General features: G+C 44.4%; 1 protein-coding gene across 1 annotated transcript; it reads left to right on the forward strand.

Annotated features, from left to right (window-relative positions):
- The first annotated feature begins 9,232 nt into the window (after window positions 1–9,232).
- Window positions 9,233–15,796, forward strand: MGP (matrix Gla protein). Its single transcript, XM_062586130.1, has 5 exons — window positions 9,233–9,332; window positions 12,052–12,201; window positions 13,208–13,243; window positions 14,436–14,511; window positions 15,408–15,796. Exons 2-5 carry the CDS (start codon window positions 12,141–12,143, stop codon window positions 15,544–15,546), a joined length of 312 nt encoding a protein of 103 aa, XP_062442114.1. The 5' UTR covers window positions 9,233–9,332; window positions 12,052–12,140; the 3' UTR covers window positions 15,547–15,796.
- Window positions 15,797–16,244: the final 448 nt, after the last annotated feature.

Below are 16,244 nucleotides of genomic sequence, written 5' to 3' on the forward strand. Positions count from 1 at the left end.
CTCTGCCACGTGGGTTTGGTCACAGCGGCCCTTCTCATGGGCCAGGGCCCCCTCCATGGGGCTCCCCTAGCCTTTGTGGTCCTGCAGGCTCTGCCCCAGGGCCATGTGGGGCCTTATTTTGTATTTCCTGTAGAAACGAGCTCTCTGCCACTCCTTCTTCTCCCTGGCATTTTGCTGGGGAATGGGGCTCTGCTGCTGCGTGCAGCCCTCAGGGTCCTGCTCACAGCTCCCAGGGGAGGAGGGAGTTTTCATTCTTGGGCTCTGAAGAGTTCCCAAGCAAAAGGGCAGCTCATCATCGACTGCACAGCTGAACATCAGTTACGAGTGACAATGGTGAAACATCATGTTTGAAGGATAGGAAAAAGGATCTTTCCCTGAGAGAAGCCTATGGAACAGAGTAACTGCACTTTTCATCGGACACTTTGAGACCTCAATATGGGAATTTGGATCTAGCTAGTTAACTGAAATCAATGCCTTTTTGCTACCTGTCATGAGCCCATAAGGGTATTTATGTACTTCATTCCTATTTAGCCACTTAATTTTCCCCCCAAAATCAAAGCTTGCTGAAATCAAAATGAATTCAGATACATCCATGTGAGTTAGTTTATTCTGGTCATCCTAACCTGGTGTGCTTCAGAAAGTCTCTGTGCCTTTTTGCCTCCTCTCCAGAGCCTGTAATCCCCATTGCAATTGCTGGGCGCCCACTTGGGTGGTGGGGCTTCTTGTTGTAGCTGGAACAGCTGGAGTTCAGCAGAGCAGAAGAAAACCTTGCCTCAGGCCTGGAGGCTTTTCAGGAGCACATGCAACACAGGTGACTCCAGGAATAAGGGACAGCAAGCAGGTGGAGATGGGTAAGAAACAGCATTGGTAGCAAGCCAGCAGGAGCGTTTTCTCAGGAGCAGCTTAAGGTCGGCTTCATGCCTTAGTGCTGAATGTGGCACGGAGGAGACAGAAACCTGACTGAGGCAATCACAGGGGCTTGTTTTCGGGCAGGAGATAAGGAGCTGAAGTCAAGCTCTTAACTCTTTCTCTAGCCCTGCAGACCTTGCTCTTTGCTTGGTAGCTACAGAGCTCATTGTAACATCCTCACTGCTGTTTTACTGCTGGCGCCCCTCTCCGGAACGGCAAACCCACTATGGAAAATTGATTTCTTTTGGTTTTACTATCTCATAGTCTCCCTTGCTAAGAACAGGTCTATGAGGTAATGACGGCATATTTCTATTTAGCGGCCAGATGTTTCCAATAGTTGATGGAGGAGCAGCAGAAACAGCAACAGATCAGCATCAAATAGGTAGTGCAGAGGAGGCCAGAAAGATCAGATAGGCTCTCAGGGCTGAAAAAGAAGGTGACCTTGACCTCCCTGCCTTTGGGATGCCTGTGTATCATCTCTCCTCTCAAAGCCTGGAGGCTAAGGGAGGCCAGGCAGAGACAAGGGGTTGTTCATGACGAGCCTGTGGCTCAGTCTTGTTCCTGCTGGGCAGGCCTTATCCCCCACAGCAGGGTGACGTGGGCACGTAGCCACATGTCTCGCCCCTCTGGAGCTTGCAGAGGAATCAGCACAAACGAGACCTCAGCCCTAAAGAGGTCCTGGGGGCCTCACCTCATAAGGTGACTATTACTACTGCAGTCATTACTAGATTTATCTGTTCATTTCTGGTGTATACTCCGGTGTCATAATAGTCAAGGGTCTTTTTAAGAGTTAGTGAGTGTATTTTGTTTATTCAGTGTTTCCAGCAGCTTCACTGCTGATATGACATCAAGGAAGACGAGTATCTACCTCAAGGAGTCAAAGTAACAGGCAGATAGTGGGCCAAGTACTATGGGGGAAGGCTCATTCTATAGATGCATACAGATGTTTTGTAAATAATATGTACAAAGCAGATTCTCACATATTGTCTACTTTAGGGAAATGTACTGTATTAAATAATTTGCCTATTCATCTTAGGGTTAACCAGCCAGTGATGTTGTAAATGCAGTTCTTGCTTGTGTACCCAATACGTGACTTGTACAGCACATTTTGCTAGCAAACTTACAGCACAATTTTCCAGTGCAGGTATGGCTGTAGGTGGGAGACTGTGAGAAGAGAAATCCCAAATAATACAGCCCAAACGAAGCCAGGAGGTGTTGTTTATGGATCTCATTACTGAAACAGGAGGGGAAAAAACAATAAGGCCTAGAAAGGACAAAAGAGTCTTTGTTGACAAGCGTCTTCTAATGGAAAGTCTCGTTACAGAAAAAGCTCAATGTAACCTCTAGGACTGATGTATGCTAGAAGTCATATGTGTGATTATATGTGATTATTGGTGCCAATATTGAATCTTAAAATGCCATTCTATCTATCAGATGCATAGAGAGAAAAAAAAAAAGCAAATAAACTAGCCTGAGAAGTGTCAACACAGCAGACTCCAAACAAGATGTACCAAGCCAAGTGGGGAAGGAGTTTGAATCCAGGAACATTGTCCCATGCCTGAAGCACTAGTGCCTTTCTTTTCTTCTCTATGTATATCTGTCTTAGGTTTCTGCTCAGCGCCTGGATGAAAGGACCAAAAGCCAAAGTCAAAAGAGCTCTAAGAGGAATCTCCTACCACGTGGACCACTGCCAAATTTGCAGATTGATATGAGATGGTTTTGGATGAAGATTATCATATGCTGGGGATATCATAAAAAGTCTGGAGCTTATCTTTTCATTTCTCATTTTGTAGTAAATAAAGTTGCAATATTGTAGAAACAAATCTTAATGTGAGACATTTTAGGAGTGGAAGGTTATTTTATTTTAAGCCACGCTGATTTCACTTATTCACACTAGCACTGTTATAGCCATGTACTCACAACTCACAAACAGCAAGATGCATCAGTTCACATTGTCTGTTTTCCTTGCAGTGATGCAGAGGATGAGGGGCAAGGGCTCTGGAGACCTCATCACATCTCCTTCACTTCTCTTAGTCTGGCCACCATATGCTCATTTTAGATGTGTTTTTTGTTTGCTTCAGGAGCAGACAGGGGTCATGGTCTTTTGTTTCTCCATTTGTCCCACCTCTGGAAGTCATTACGTTTTACTATCTTTTTTTCTCCCTATCTAGGTATCTTATGGCTCAGTCTTGTTCTTTATCTTCACATCATAATCTCTAATAGTTTGAGTCTGTCTTTTGGGGGGAGTGCTGGGTGTCCATTTTCCCTTGTTTTACTATCCACCCTGTTTTAGACTATGCTATATTTTCTGAGTCTGGGTGTTCAGAGGATCTGTGCGTCAATGTGCTGGGACCTTGATGACCTGCTAATCTTGGTGCCATGAATATAGGCTGTTCTTATAGTCCTTCTTCTGCCATTCCTCCCTGTGTTTTCACAACCCCAGCACTTTCCTTCGTTCTCCATTTGTACCAATCTTACTGTTTCTTTTACAAATCTCTACAGTTTGAAAAAAAAGATTACGACAACTAGTGACAAAGACATTTTGCTTGGTAAGTCCTTTGTAGGAAGAAGAAAGAGCTACCTGAAAAGCAATAAAAATTGATCTGATCCATCTTTTTTCTTTTCCATTTTATGAGAATAAGGAATCTCTTGATAAAAATAATCAATTGATGAAATGAATACAAATAAACAAGAAATATATAATCAAAGAACATATAATTAGTATGTGAAATTAATTGCTATTGAAGGTCATCAAGTTAAGTGACTTGGCTGGCGTGTGATGTTAGAAATATGAATACTATTTGTAATTAGGCATAAAAATATAAGAATAATTAAATGTCATGCTTTCAGAAATGTCTTTCTTCTCCCACAAACAGCATTGCACAATCAGTTGGGTTTCTTATGTTTTCCCACTCCTCCCCTCCCTAATCTTGCTTTGAAGTCTTTCAGATACTAACAACAAAGCCAAGATCAGGCTTGGCTTGGTTTGAGAGAAAAAATGTTGTTTACTTACGAAAAATCTGTGGTAACATAGAGTTGAGTCAATGCTGAACCTAAGACAGAACAAAGAAAGGTATATAACGTGACGGAGATGCTTGTGAGTATTTCAGGGGCCATACCCATTGAAGATGGGCAGCACAGAAATGTTTTAGTCCAATCTTGACTTCACAAAGACTGGCAGATTCTGGATCTAAGATGCTATCTAAATCGATTGCTTAAAAAAGAGATGGTATTGCTCTTTTTTTATTTAGCAGATGGATGAGCAGACTGAAATCACAGCTGCTTTCTTATCACTCTGCATGTCTGGACAGGAAATAAAATGCATAAATCTCATCTGATCTCAGAGAATGAGTCAGGTCAGGACGTTTTTGTATTCACATGGTGAGGAGAGAAGATTGGGAGGGGAAAAGGAAGGAAGATTTCTGTTCCCCTCTCCCATAAGAGTGCATCTCAGAAGCACATTCTATTTTTACAGTCAGAGTTCAAACTTTTTTTGGGGCCCAGTTTTTCCTAGGATACTTGAAGTACAAGCAATTCTAGTTACTTATATGAATTATCTAATCCCTGTGCATGAGACTTTGCCAGATTTTTCAACATAGAAATAATATTAACAATCTCCTCTCTGTTCCTTCCTTCCCAGGCAGTAAGAGAAATAGGGTAATCAATGTATGTGGACATGCGTGGGTTAGTGGGTGTCAAGCTAGAGAAAGCCACAGCTCTGAATGTTTTGTTGCTTTATTCAGAGAATTAAATAACCTTGGTCTAACTTCAGTGAAATTTTACTCTTCTGTGCTCATGAACTTTCCGTTACCAGTAATCTTTTTTTTCATTGTTTCAGCCAAACACAGCTGTTCTGGGAAGTCCTGGCCAAACAGAGAGAGTCAGTCTTTAAGGTAACTGACTGGTTTCCCACAGACAGCACTGAGTGTCGGAGTCAGAGGCTTCAGCCACACTCACTTTTGCAGCAAGCAGAAACGGAGGGCATTGAAATGTACTGCTGACCCCAAAGGCTGCCATGTTTGTACCAATGGGAGATTTTGCTAGGTCATTGGGCTTCATTTTGAAGTTTCATGGATCACAAGGAACAACTTTGAGGATCACAACTCCATGGGCCACAGCTGTTAGGTTGTGTCTGGCAACTAATCTTTGAATTAAAATTGATTAAAGATTTACCACCACCAACAGAACACAGTGACTTCAAAACCCAGTCTACCAGCCAGTGGTGCAACAAACCAACAAAACCCCACAGCTCACAAGTTGGAAACTTTTCCTTATAATAGTGACTAATGCAGAGAGAGGTCCAAATGCTGTAGGACACTGCAGGTGGAAGAAAAGTTAGCCAAAATCATCTTCTGGACTTGATCAGGGAAGCCAGATCTGAGCCTTTTCGTGGTGCTTGATTTCAGTCCTGCTCTTTGGCACTGGAATATTGAGCAGTCAGTCATTACAAACTCCAGAGTGACATCCACCAGCTTGGATGTGCGGGTGTGCTCCACATCTGTGGGCAGGAGAAAGTCATTGCATAGGACAAAAAGGGGAGTTTCTAAAATGCACCTTACCCCAAACCTTTGGAGGAAGTGTGAAAGCAGCTGTCTGTGAGTTTGCATGGGAAACGTCCTCAACCATAAGAAACTGACAGTATCCATAAGTTTCAGATGTGATTTCTACTATACTCCTAAGACTGTACATAGCATAGATTTGCTTTATTAGAAGAAATTTGAATTAGAACTAATAGATGTTTTCCCACAAGGAACTTTTCTTTTTCCGCAAAACAAAATGTTGGGGGCAAAATTCTTTCTCCAGGGAAAGGTGAAAACAGATTCCAAAGATAAGTGCTTAAATGTTTTTGGAGCAAAACATTTATTCATTATATTACTTTCTTCCTCCCACTTAACCACTGAAATGGAAATGAATCATTTCAGAGAAACAAAATTATTTATATTATATTATATTGAAACAAAATTATTTGATGGCTGCAAAACTAGATTTTTCTTGTTTATGTGCTCAACATTTATTTTAATCCCCATATTTTAAATCCAGTTTTGAAATGTTGAAAATTGTGTTTTTCCAGGATGAACAATTGGTTTTTGAACCAATTTTAGGGTTAACTTCTGATAGCTGAGTGAGTTCATTGACAGAGCTAACACACATTCAAATATATATATCAAGTTCTTTAAATGCCTGAAATTTGTTCCATTTATTTTTATTCTGCAGTCTTTTGACTAGGTCCTGTGTTTAAAAAAATCCCCCTTTCTAAAGTTTAGTGTCAGTACGCTAGTTTTCAGCACGATTTATTCCATGAGGTTGTTGACTGTAATTATATTGTGGATACTTAGATACCATTACTTAGTGGCTCAATTATACTTGCTTCTTGGATCAGTTCCTAGATATTACTTAGGACTAAACGAAAGAGTAAAAATAAAGTCTTGTTTTCGCATGTGCTGTAGAACTAGTTGTTCCAAAAAACACTTGTTTATCATGTTGAGAAATTGCTTCCTAAGCCATAGCCCATTGCAGTGTTTGACTACCTTATATCCTGAAACACAGGAATGTAAGATTGGGAAGGGCTGCCTAGGTCAGTGAGTCCAACTACTTGATACTCTGGACAATCTGGTTTTTTGAAACCCCGCTGTGCCATGGAGCTCTTCCCTTGCTGCTATGTTCAGTGACTCTGATGACGGATTCACTGGAGGCATGAGTTGGATAATCAGCATGCCTGGTACCATGCTGGGGGGCTTTGCCATTACTCACAAAATGACAGACCCTCTCACTGTGGCCTGTGGGAGTCACCAAGCTTTTTCCTCCCTTCAGTGTCCATAAGGCTTTTCCAACCAGGACAGCAGACAGCCAATTAGTTCTTGCACAGGAGCTGTTTCAGACCCCACAGCTCTCACAGTTAGGAAATGTCCCATTTCCAGTCTCAGTGTCCTCGTGGCCATAATCCATACCCATGAGTCCTAGTTCCTTGGACAAGTGCTGTTCCTTAGCTTAAATAATTCTTATGTTTCCTTGATGCTTATCCTAACACAGTCATAAATAACAAAGTATATTTCTTCCTCAAGTTCAGTGAGTTGCTCTTTATTCTTTTTCTTTGAAACGATCTCTATTTCACATCCTCATCTACACCGCTTCCCATCAGAATACCTCTTCCATGAAACTACTTTTTTTTGTTGCCCTGTTACTTCCAGCTGATGAGCTCTTAGTTTACAACAGGAATTCTTGCTGCTAAGCCTTTTGGAAAACCTTGCATTTGGGCTTATTATCCTGTCTCTGTTACTCTAGCTTTCAAGGTCATCCTTTTCCACCTATATAACCTCCCAGGCTCCCTTGCATTGATATTGCTTTCTTGTTTGGTGTCATCAACAAACTTCCTCAAGAAGTATTCCATTTTTGAGCCAGTCATTAATGGAAGCATTCAATAAAGGCAGTCCCAAGAGGAACTCAACTGGTAAATTCTCAACATCGACCCTTTCCACTGCTTGAGCTTCTGTTCTGTTTGTCTGGTTCCTTTACCACCTCACAAATTTGGCTTTAATGCCCATTTTCTCCAACTTCACAAAAATTTTCCTAGATTACACTGTGGCCAAAGCCTTTCCAACATCTAGGTAGACAAAGACAACCAGGTTTTCCTAGTTCCTGGCCTCTTTCAAGGCTCTGCATGACACAGAGCTGAATATTCAGTTGTCTCTGAATTGTGGTAGAAGAAAGGACAAAGAATGTCCCTCTTTGTATTGCTTTTCAAAAGTGACTCATAACAATGTCCCCTGCACCTCAAGGACACCTGGAGAAAATTTTATTCCTGCTCCTCATGATTTGAGAAGACAGGCCTCTGGCCCACATTCTGCCATGTCAGAGAGCAGGGAGAGCTTTCCTCTATGTGCTGGCTCATGCACTGGAGTGAATACATAATAACTAGCCTCAGGGGTTACAAGGACTCCATATGGACCATTGCTCAAGCTCCATAAGCTGTCTGTAGTAATAATGACATGCTCTAGAAATATTCACATCAGGTTGCTTTTCCCATGGCTGTTTGTAAAGTACACATGTAATGGTGACTACCTTGTTGCCGCAGTTAGGTCTGAAATTCCTCCAGTTAAAATCATCAGTCACTGCAGGAGCTAGAGCTCTCATCCTTGGACTTTTCTTTGGGGACTAGGCAAAAGTTCATAGATCACAGAAACATATATGTTGCATGTGAGGTCACTTGGAGTCCTACATATGTGCAGCAGATCCCACCTCTGTCCTAAACAATCTACTGCTGTTTCTCTAACTCCACAGTTACGCTATTACATTCATTTTGCCACCAAGGGTCCAAGTCAGGCCACACACGATCTTTTTCCTGGACCAGACAAACCACAGTTGCCAGCTGCTTCATTAATGAATGGATGCAATAAGTTTTCTTTCTTAATCTCATGAGCCTCTGATTCTGAAGTTGCTAACTCCCTCCATCACAGCTTTTCTGAGTTCAGTCACTCAGGCTGTGCCTTCAGTTACTTAAACACAGAGCTGGCTTCTCCAAACCTGCCACCATCCTTACTATTTATACTTGAGCATGCACCAGGCCTGGATCTCGGTTGAGTGAGGGGGAGAACTCACACAGCCTCAGCATCCCAGTATGGCACGTGGGTGCTCTTGGCCTGCTCAGTATGGATGCTGGCAGAATCAGGAGTTCAATAACCTGGTCCAGCCAACATGTGCCCTCAGTTGTGTGGCTAGGATGTCCAGCACTGCTGTGGGTCTAACAGCCAACAGTGTGAGCAGGAAGTGTGCATCTCAGGAGCTTCCATGTGTGTAAGCCAGCTCTTGGCCTTGTAGGGTTTGTCACTCTCAGAGACTCCACTGCTGCCTCCAAAAGCAGAGACCGTTGTCCTTGTGAGTTTTCAGTCTGACATAAGCCTGCTCTTAGGAGGGGGGGACCAGCTGGTCACAGAAAGAGCATGAGAGGAGATGGAGAAGGAATCCCGACCTCTCTTACTCACCATGGAAAAGAGCAGGTGCTCCAGCCAGCAGCAGAGTGTGGCTGTGGGAGGAAGGGGCTGAGGAGACAGGAGTCCAGCCCTAATGGGAGAGACTGAGCTCATTCTTGGAGCCTCTGCCCGCTCACCATGTCCTGGCCTGGGCGCAGAAAGGCAGCCTAGATGTGGCTGTGACCCCTCCATCCCCTGGTGTCTGCTCTTGTGCTCTCTTCTCTCTCTTGGCTCAGTTTCTTGAGGTTTTTGGTTTCCTGGCTGTGGGCAGAAGGTGTTTTCGACAGAGAAGGTGGCAGTGTAGGGGTGGATCGAGACTGGGAGACAGGAGAAGGGAGGAGTCACCAAGAAATGCTAATAAATAAAAGGCCCCTCTTCTTCAGTCCAGGGTACAGGACGCTGGGAGAACTGCCCCCTCAGACAAGAGCTACTGGCTGACAGGGAAGCGACTGCTCAGTGAGTATGGAAGGACCGCCCTGCTTTTTCTGAACGGCTGCTAGTTGTTAATGCCTTGCTGGTGCTTTACAACTGCAAAATGTTAAGTGTTGTTGCTATGGTGTATGTAACATTGTGATTCTCCTTTCCAGTAGGAGACAGGTCAGAGGGCTGCTCTTCTGATCTCCTCGTTACTTGGGAGACTGAAGAAATCTCCTTGGTATTTGCAGGCAATTCGTCTTAGCTTCTTTTTTCTGCAGTCTAACCAGTAGATGCTATCAGAAAGCAGAGGGATTTGGCTCACTGTGCTGTGTGGTGTGTTACTTCTGGAGAAGCACATGGGCCCTGCAGAGGGGAGATGTGGGCTGGAGAAGCACGGAGAGCAGGTGGAGTCAAAAGGAGGTGAAATTTCATAAGGGAAAGGAGAGTTGTTGGTACAGGGCTGTGCAGCCTGCATGTTTGTATGTCCTTTGGAAAATACATTGCCTCTGTGGCAAAAAATGAAACATTTGGGTTAAAGTGGTGTTTGTGGCACTTCTCCTGTGGTGATGGCAGGGGATGTTCCAGGCATTTTGGGATTAGTGAGCCATCAGACATGGGAGCAGGGTCTTCCAGGGAGCAGAGGGCTCTGCACTGAGTGAAGACAGGTAAGTAAAGAGGGTGTGGCTAGAAAGTGAATTTCCCACTGTGCAGTCCCATCTTCGCTCCAAAGTACTAACAGCATCTTCCTCCCTGTGCCCCACAGCTTTTCCACTGTGATCCTCCCTCCTGCCTCTCGCTTAAACCTCCCTTTCTTGGCAGCTTCCATGAACTGCGAGAGTGAACAAGATATTCAGGAAACCCATAAAATCCACATTCAACACAATAATCCCCAAACCTTGGACTCCAAGGAATCCAAACAATTCCAGAGCAGAGAATTCCCTTAAAAAGACCAGAGTGACAGGGTACAGAAGGACAGCAGAAGAATCTTAGTTTTCATATGATCCTGTGATCAGAGCAAACCTCTGTTTTTTGCTACAGCACAACCTTGTTTTCCTGCTCATCTTAGACTGTGCAGTGAATGGCCAGGACATGGATAGTATAGGAGGCACTGGTCGTGTGGGACTGAGCCTCTTTCCACATGGGGTGGGATAATGAGGAAGAAAAGCAATTCTTTATCATTGACCAGAAGTTGAAGGACCTGCTCATCTTCTCTCCCAGTAATCATAGGTCATAGGCAAAGACTGAGTTTGGCATTGAAAAGGAAGGCTATAAAGCCCAGAGTACTCTTATTCTACTCAAGTTTCACTCTGCACTGGAGAAGTGTTAGGCTCTGTCTGGCTAGCCCTGTAGCTCTTGGCTATGTCATGTGCAGTGCAACTCCCAGACTGGTCTCTGCAGGTGACATGACAGCAGCTGCCCGCTCCAGAAGTGAGTGACAACAGAGCACTGTCTTGGGGGGAACGGCCTGGAGGAGTCTGCACCTACCAGTCCATGAGAAATCCTGCCACCTCTGTGTAGATGGGGACCTGCAGACTGGTAGGTGGGCAGTCCATGTGCATGTGGACAAAACATGTAGTCATCATGGCCTGACTCATACATAGCAATGGCTACTGTGCCCTGCACTCATATATAGGCAGTTTGCATAGTCTCAGTCCCACTGCCACCATGGTGAGGCACTGGGTAAGCATCCTTCCTTCCCTCTCTCACTTTCCTAGTGATGTCTGTTCTCCAGCTAAGACTCAGAAGGAAGGCCCATCCCTACAACTCCTTTTTTCCTCCCCACTATACCACAGAGCTGGGAAGAGGGAACCCCCTCCTTTTGTATATCACTGCTGCCCATGACATTGGTTCCAGACAAGCTTTTTGAGTGCTAGCAGGTGAGGTTTTGCTCCCAGAGACTTCTGCATGAGAGACTCATCCTGGCTGGGGAGCTTTGCATTTTTATCTGACATGAGTGCCCAGTGGGACAAGGACTGTTAGTGCTGGACCAGGGAGTCAGTAGGTCTGAGAAATACGGTTTCCTCTGCTTCCAACAAGGTGTTGTTTCTTGGGCTGGAAAAGTAGTGTAAGGGCAGTTTCACACTGAGAACCTGCAGAGACAACATTCTGGGTGCTGCTTTGGTCTGAATGCAAAAAAACCTTCAGCAGAAGGGATCATTATAGGTTGCTGCTTATCAGTACTGAACAGCAAAGCAGAAGATGGGAAGGGACAGTGGGTCTGGAGTCCTTCTCTGACTCTGGCAGGCTTGGAGTGCAGTGAGGGCCAGCTGGAGGGAAGGGGACGGAGTTGAGAAGAAACATTCCAGGACTTATTATCCATGGCTGCATTGGCAAAGCTGACAGAACAGACTAGGCTTTGTGTATCCAGACAGGATGGCAAGGGCAAAAAGGGCAGATCAGAGGAAAAATTAGAAAGGCAAACATGTACATTTAGGATAAGCACATAAGCACATGCCCCTCCCTGTGGGCCCTCGGCAGCCACTTGAATTCCTTCCATTTGTGGAGGCCAACTTTTCTGAACATGTAGTGTTAGTGATGTGCTTGTCTTTGAGTTATGGTCCCCAGCCCTGAACTGAGAGAGGAAGGGGGCATGCCCCCTCCTTCCTGAAATTTGATTCAGTCTGCGAATAGAGGATGTTTTGTAACAACTCCATGAAGAGTGTGTACCAGCCAGCTAACACCTTCTCCAGGCTCTTTCATGGGTTCCTCCCTCCCTGGCTCTGTTTTCATAATAAACATTCCAGTGCTAACTTTGCAGGCAGCCCAGGATCTCCAGCTGCTTCAGTGGGAAGAGAGCAAGACAAAGCGAGAGACACAGCGTGAGAGGTTCCTCCTTGCACTCACACGATGCGCACTCTCATTGTCCTTACACTCCTGGCTCTCCTGGTGATGGCTGCTACTTGCTATGGTAGGTGATCTCTCTTACTGTGTGGGATGATAACTTTAAAGTTATGGACACTTTTGGGTCTGTTCAGATATTTTTTCGTTTCCTTTGTTTTTTTTCTTTCCTCTTATCTTGATCTCTTGTTTGCTTTCCTGCCCTTGTTTCAGACCCTCTTAGCTTTACTCTAGAGCTCAGTTACCTTGAGTCATCACAGCAGGCAGGCTGGGATGCTTCAGCCCCTTACTCACTGTTCCATTTTACTCTGCAGACTGCACCTCTTTCTACCCCTCTGTTGTCTGGACCATGTAAGAGGAGGGGGAAGACATTAAATAATTTCTGTTGTGATCGTTATAATGTGTGACTACCTTGCAGTAAGTAGGAGGCTGGAGAACACGGCTGATTACTAAGACAATACAAAAGGGGGAGTAAGTGGAGGACGTGAAGTGACAGGAGGTGTTCTGGGTGTGACTCTGCTAAAGGCTATTTTCTAAGGCTCTCTCAGTTATCAGCCTACTTCACTCCAAATTGTGTCTTCTTCCTTGTAAATGGAGAGAATTCCTTCTCTCCTTTTGTAATATTTGCCCCCTCTTTTCTTTTGTCATGCACATAGTTCCATACAGATGGAATTGGACTGCTGTTTTGTGCAAGAGTCAAAGACATTTTGCAGTGCTAATCCATTACTTAAGCATATACCCAGGCTTTGAAGACAAGCAGGTATCATATCCATGGTAATGATGGGAACATGAGGGTAAAGCAATATGGTTGAGAATCACACACCGGAAAACCAAATATGAGCCTTGAAGGCATGGATAAAGTATTAGGTAGCTCTATTTTCACTCCCCAATATCCTCAATGCCTGATATATACACTAGGTCATCCTGATCATCCCTTTCTCTTTCTTTTAAATAAGTAACTTAAAAACCTGGTTTCTCTGTTTATTGTGTGTGTGTTCTATGGATCTTTGGTGTGTGAAAGACTGTGTATCCTATGAATACATTGTCTTACTGCATGTTTTACTTTCTTTCCCCAGAGTCCCACGAGAGCATGGAATCATATGAGTATTTCCGTAAGAGACTGCTTTCCTATTTTCTTTAATTCAAAGTGTGCTACAGACATATCCTAGCTTATTTCCTTATACTTTACTGTGGGGATTAAATAGAGAAAACAAATCCGCCTGTGGAAATTGATTATTTTGGGCAATACAGTTTGAGGATGAATAGGAAAAAAGGCACAAAAAAAGACTTTACATTTTTAGGCACAAGGGTGTACCACTATGTTGTGCAAAGCAGGATAATAAGAAGAGGAAAGCAAATAGTGATGAGCTTAGATTCCAGCTGCATGCACCTAAAATAAGTGAAGGGACACCAGAGAAACACATTATCCAAAAAGCTCTGGGCTGAGTGAGGGAAGAGGTACTGCAGAGGCGAGTGACGTGATTTGTACTTCACCAAGGATCTGGAGAATCTTAGTGCCAAGCACACTGGAGGAAGCACATGGGGTGTGTGGGCAGGAAAGGTTCCTTGTTCTGGAAGAGAGAGTTAGTGATATAGGGGAGGCATGGCAGAGTGGAGAGTCTTGCTTTGGAATGAGCAATGACCTACAGAGGTGAGAGAACAGGTCGATCAAAATTAAAAAGAAATCAGTCATCTTGGAAAAGGACTTCACAAAGCAGCTAGTCAGAATCACAAACGCTCAGGTGGGAGTGAATGCCAAAGACATCCACAGACCCCTGAACTCTGTAATAGTACCATGTTGTCTCTCAAAACCACAAAGGTGACTTTCAGACTCCACAGTCCAGAATAGTTGCACAGACCTTTGCTCAGTGACTGCCTAACATTGGAGGAAGATAAACTCATTCAGGCCCTTCCTCTTTTTACTTGCAATTTCACATCAGTGTGAATTCTTCTCAGTGTGCCCAGACCTCCTGTGATCTAACTAGCCTGGCACTTACTTCTTGGCCAAACTCCACTTAGTCAGAGGGGCTATGGCAGTAAACTCACAGTAGCTCTTCCCTGGGTAGCCTGAGGAACAGTAGAGCAAGAGCAGTGTGTACGCTTCCACACAGGCTGCATGAACCAGAGGAAGAAACCTGTGCATCAACCAGCTGGGACGGACAGGAGGGAATATTAAAATGTCCTAGGTATCACTGTGTATGGAAAGGTGAACAAGGAGGTTGTCACAAATGTGGGAGCTATCTTTGTGAAAATCTGGCCTAGGCCAAGTATCAATGTACTCTGAATAATCCTTTGCCTTCTCAGAGCCCTTCATCAACAGGAGAAAGGCCAATGGCTTCATACAACCTGATATGAGACTACTAGCCATCTCTCAGGAGAGGTATGTTATTGTCTCAGGGCACTGAGGATGAGAGGTAGGAAAGATCTCTTGTAGCCAAGCACAGGCTGGTACCAGTGGAGGAAGCCATGGCAACTTCCTTGAAGTGTCCACTCCTCTCTCAGCTTGAGGTGCCAGTTCTTCCCAAACCTAGGAGAACCCGGAATTTGATTAGCAGAGAGCAAGTCCTTGAATTCGAGGATGTGTTCTGTGCTGAGGGGACTCCGCTTAATTCATCTGAAGAAAGCAGCAAAGAATGAGAGAGAATCAGTGTGGGATTGCCAGAAAGGAAGATCAGTTTGAGATCTCGTTCCAGCCTTCAGATCACATGCAGAATTTGCATGGCCTTTTCTAAATCACAGGGCCATCTATAGGCTTCCTTGCCCCACCTATAAAATGCAGACCCAGAGAGTTTTCTACCTCATGCGGAGCTTGTGAAAATAAAAGCTGAGGTGCAGAAATTGTGTCCTAGAGAGACGTCGAGCATCCCCTCTCAGTAGTTCCAGATGGCCCCTCTATAAGACCTTTCAGCTCTTTGCTACACATGTTGCTTTGGCGAAGAGCTGACGGGAGCGGGCTGAGACAGCTGGAGAGGCAGAGCCCTTCCTTCCCTACCGGTGGCTTCCTCCTGAGGGCACTGACAGCAGCTGGCAATTGCCCTCCAAGGCACCAGCCACAATCCTCCCACCACTACTCCATTGAGCCCTGATATAGAAGGTTACCTGAGGGTTTAGTCACATCACTCCCTGAGGCGTGGGGAATACAGAAGCTAGTACACCTTAACCTGAGTAGCTGGATGATGCATGAGCCTGAGGACAGATCTTGGCGGGGGGTTGTGGGGCACATCTTGAAAATGACTGCATGACTGCACTTATTCCTCTTCTCCTCCCTATTTGCAGAATCAGGGAACGTAGCAAGCTCCCCCAGGAACAACAGAGAGAGGTGTGCGAGGACTATTACCCCTGTGAACGCTACGCCTATCGCCATGGCTATGATGCTGCTTACAGGCACTATTTTGCGAGGAGGAGGACTAAGTAAAGGAAGACTTGTCTCTACCCTGTCTCTACCCAGGGCCTGGAGCCCTAGGTATCCTCCCAGAAAAAGCAATGGCTCTGAAATATATTCAATTGCTTATTTCTCTGTATGTTAATCTGCCTGCTGCTTCACTCCCATGTAGCCATGGATTCCTGCATTCTGTGTTGATTACTGCTGAGCTGACATAGCAGAGATCAGAGAGAGTTCAGGATGTGGGGTGTTTGCTGCACAATAAATTGCTGGTTTGATACTATCTTTTCATGAGTCACTGTATTTTATGGGGAGGAATTTTCCAGGAAGAAGCTGAGTTTCTGTAGCATAGAAATTGGTGTGGATTATTGGAAAGAAAAGTGACTCTCTGGGAATCACATGAGTGTGAAAGGATCCACAAAGTTTATGCTCCAGGGTCCCAAACTGTCTTCTTTTAGATGTCCCTGCCAAATTTCATTTCCCAAACTTAAAACATCATAGAATGGTAATGTTCAGAAGATGGGGTGAGATCTACTTTTTGAAAATGAAATCTATAATATCTTTCCTCAGTTTTGAAAAAAATTCAGAAGGTGCCTGTTTAATCTTAAAAATAAAATTAGAGCCAAAGTTAGTGACAGAAAAAGCCTCTAAATTACATTTTGCCCATCCAGCTACCTTTTGGTCCTGACATAGGGATCCTACGTAAAGGAGCTCCTGATCTGGATTTTATT

This window comes from Rhea pennata, chromosome 1, assembly GCF_028389875.1.
Source record: "Rhea pennata isolate bPtePen1 chromosome 1, bPtePen1.pri, whole genome shotgun sequence".
Lineage (NCBI taxonomy): Eukaryota > Metazoa > Chordata > Aves > Rheiformes > Rheidae > Rhea > Rhea pennata.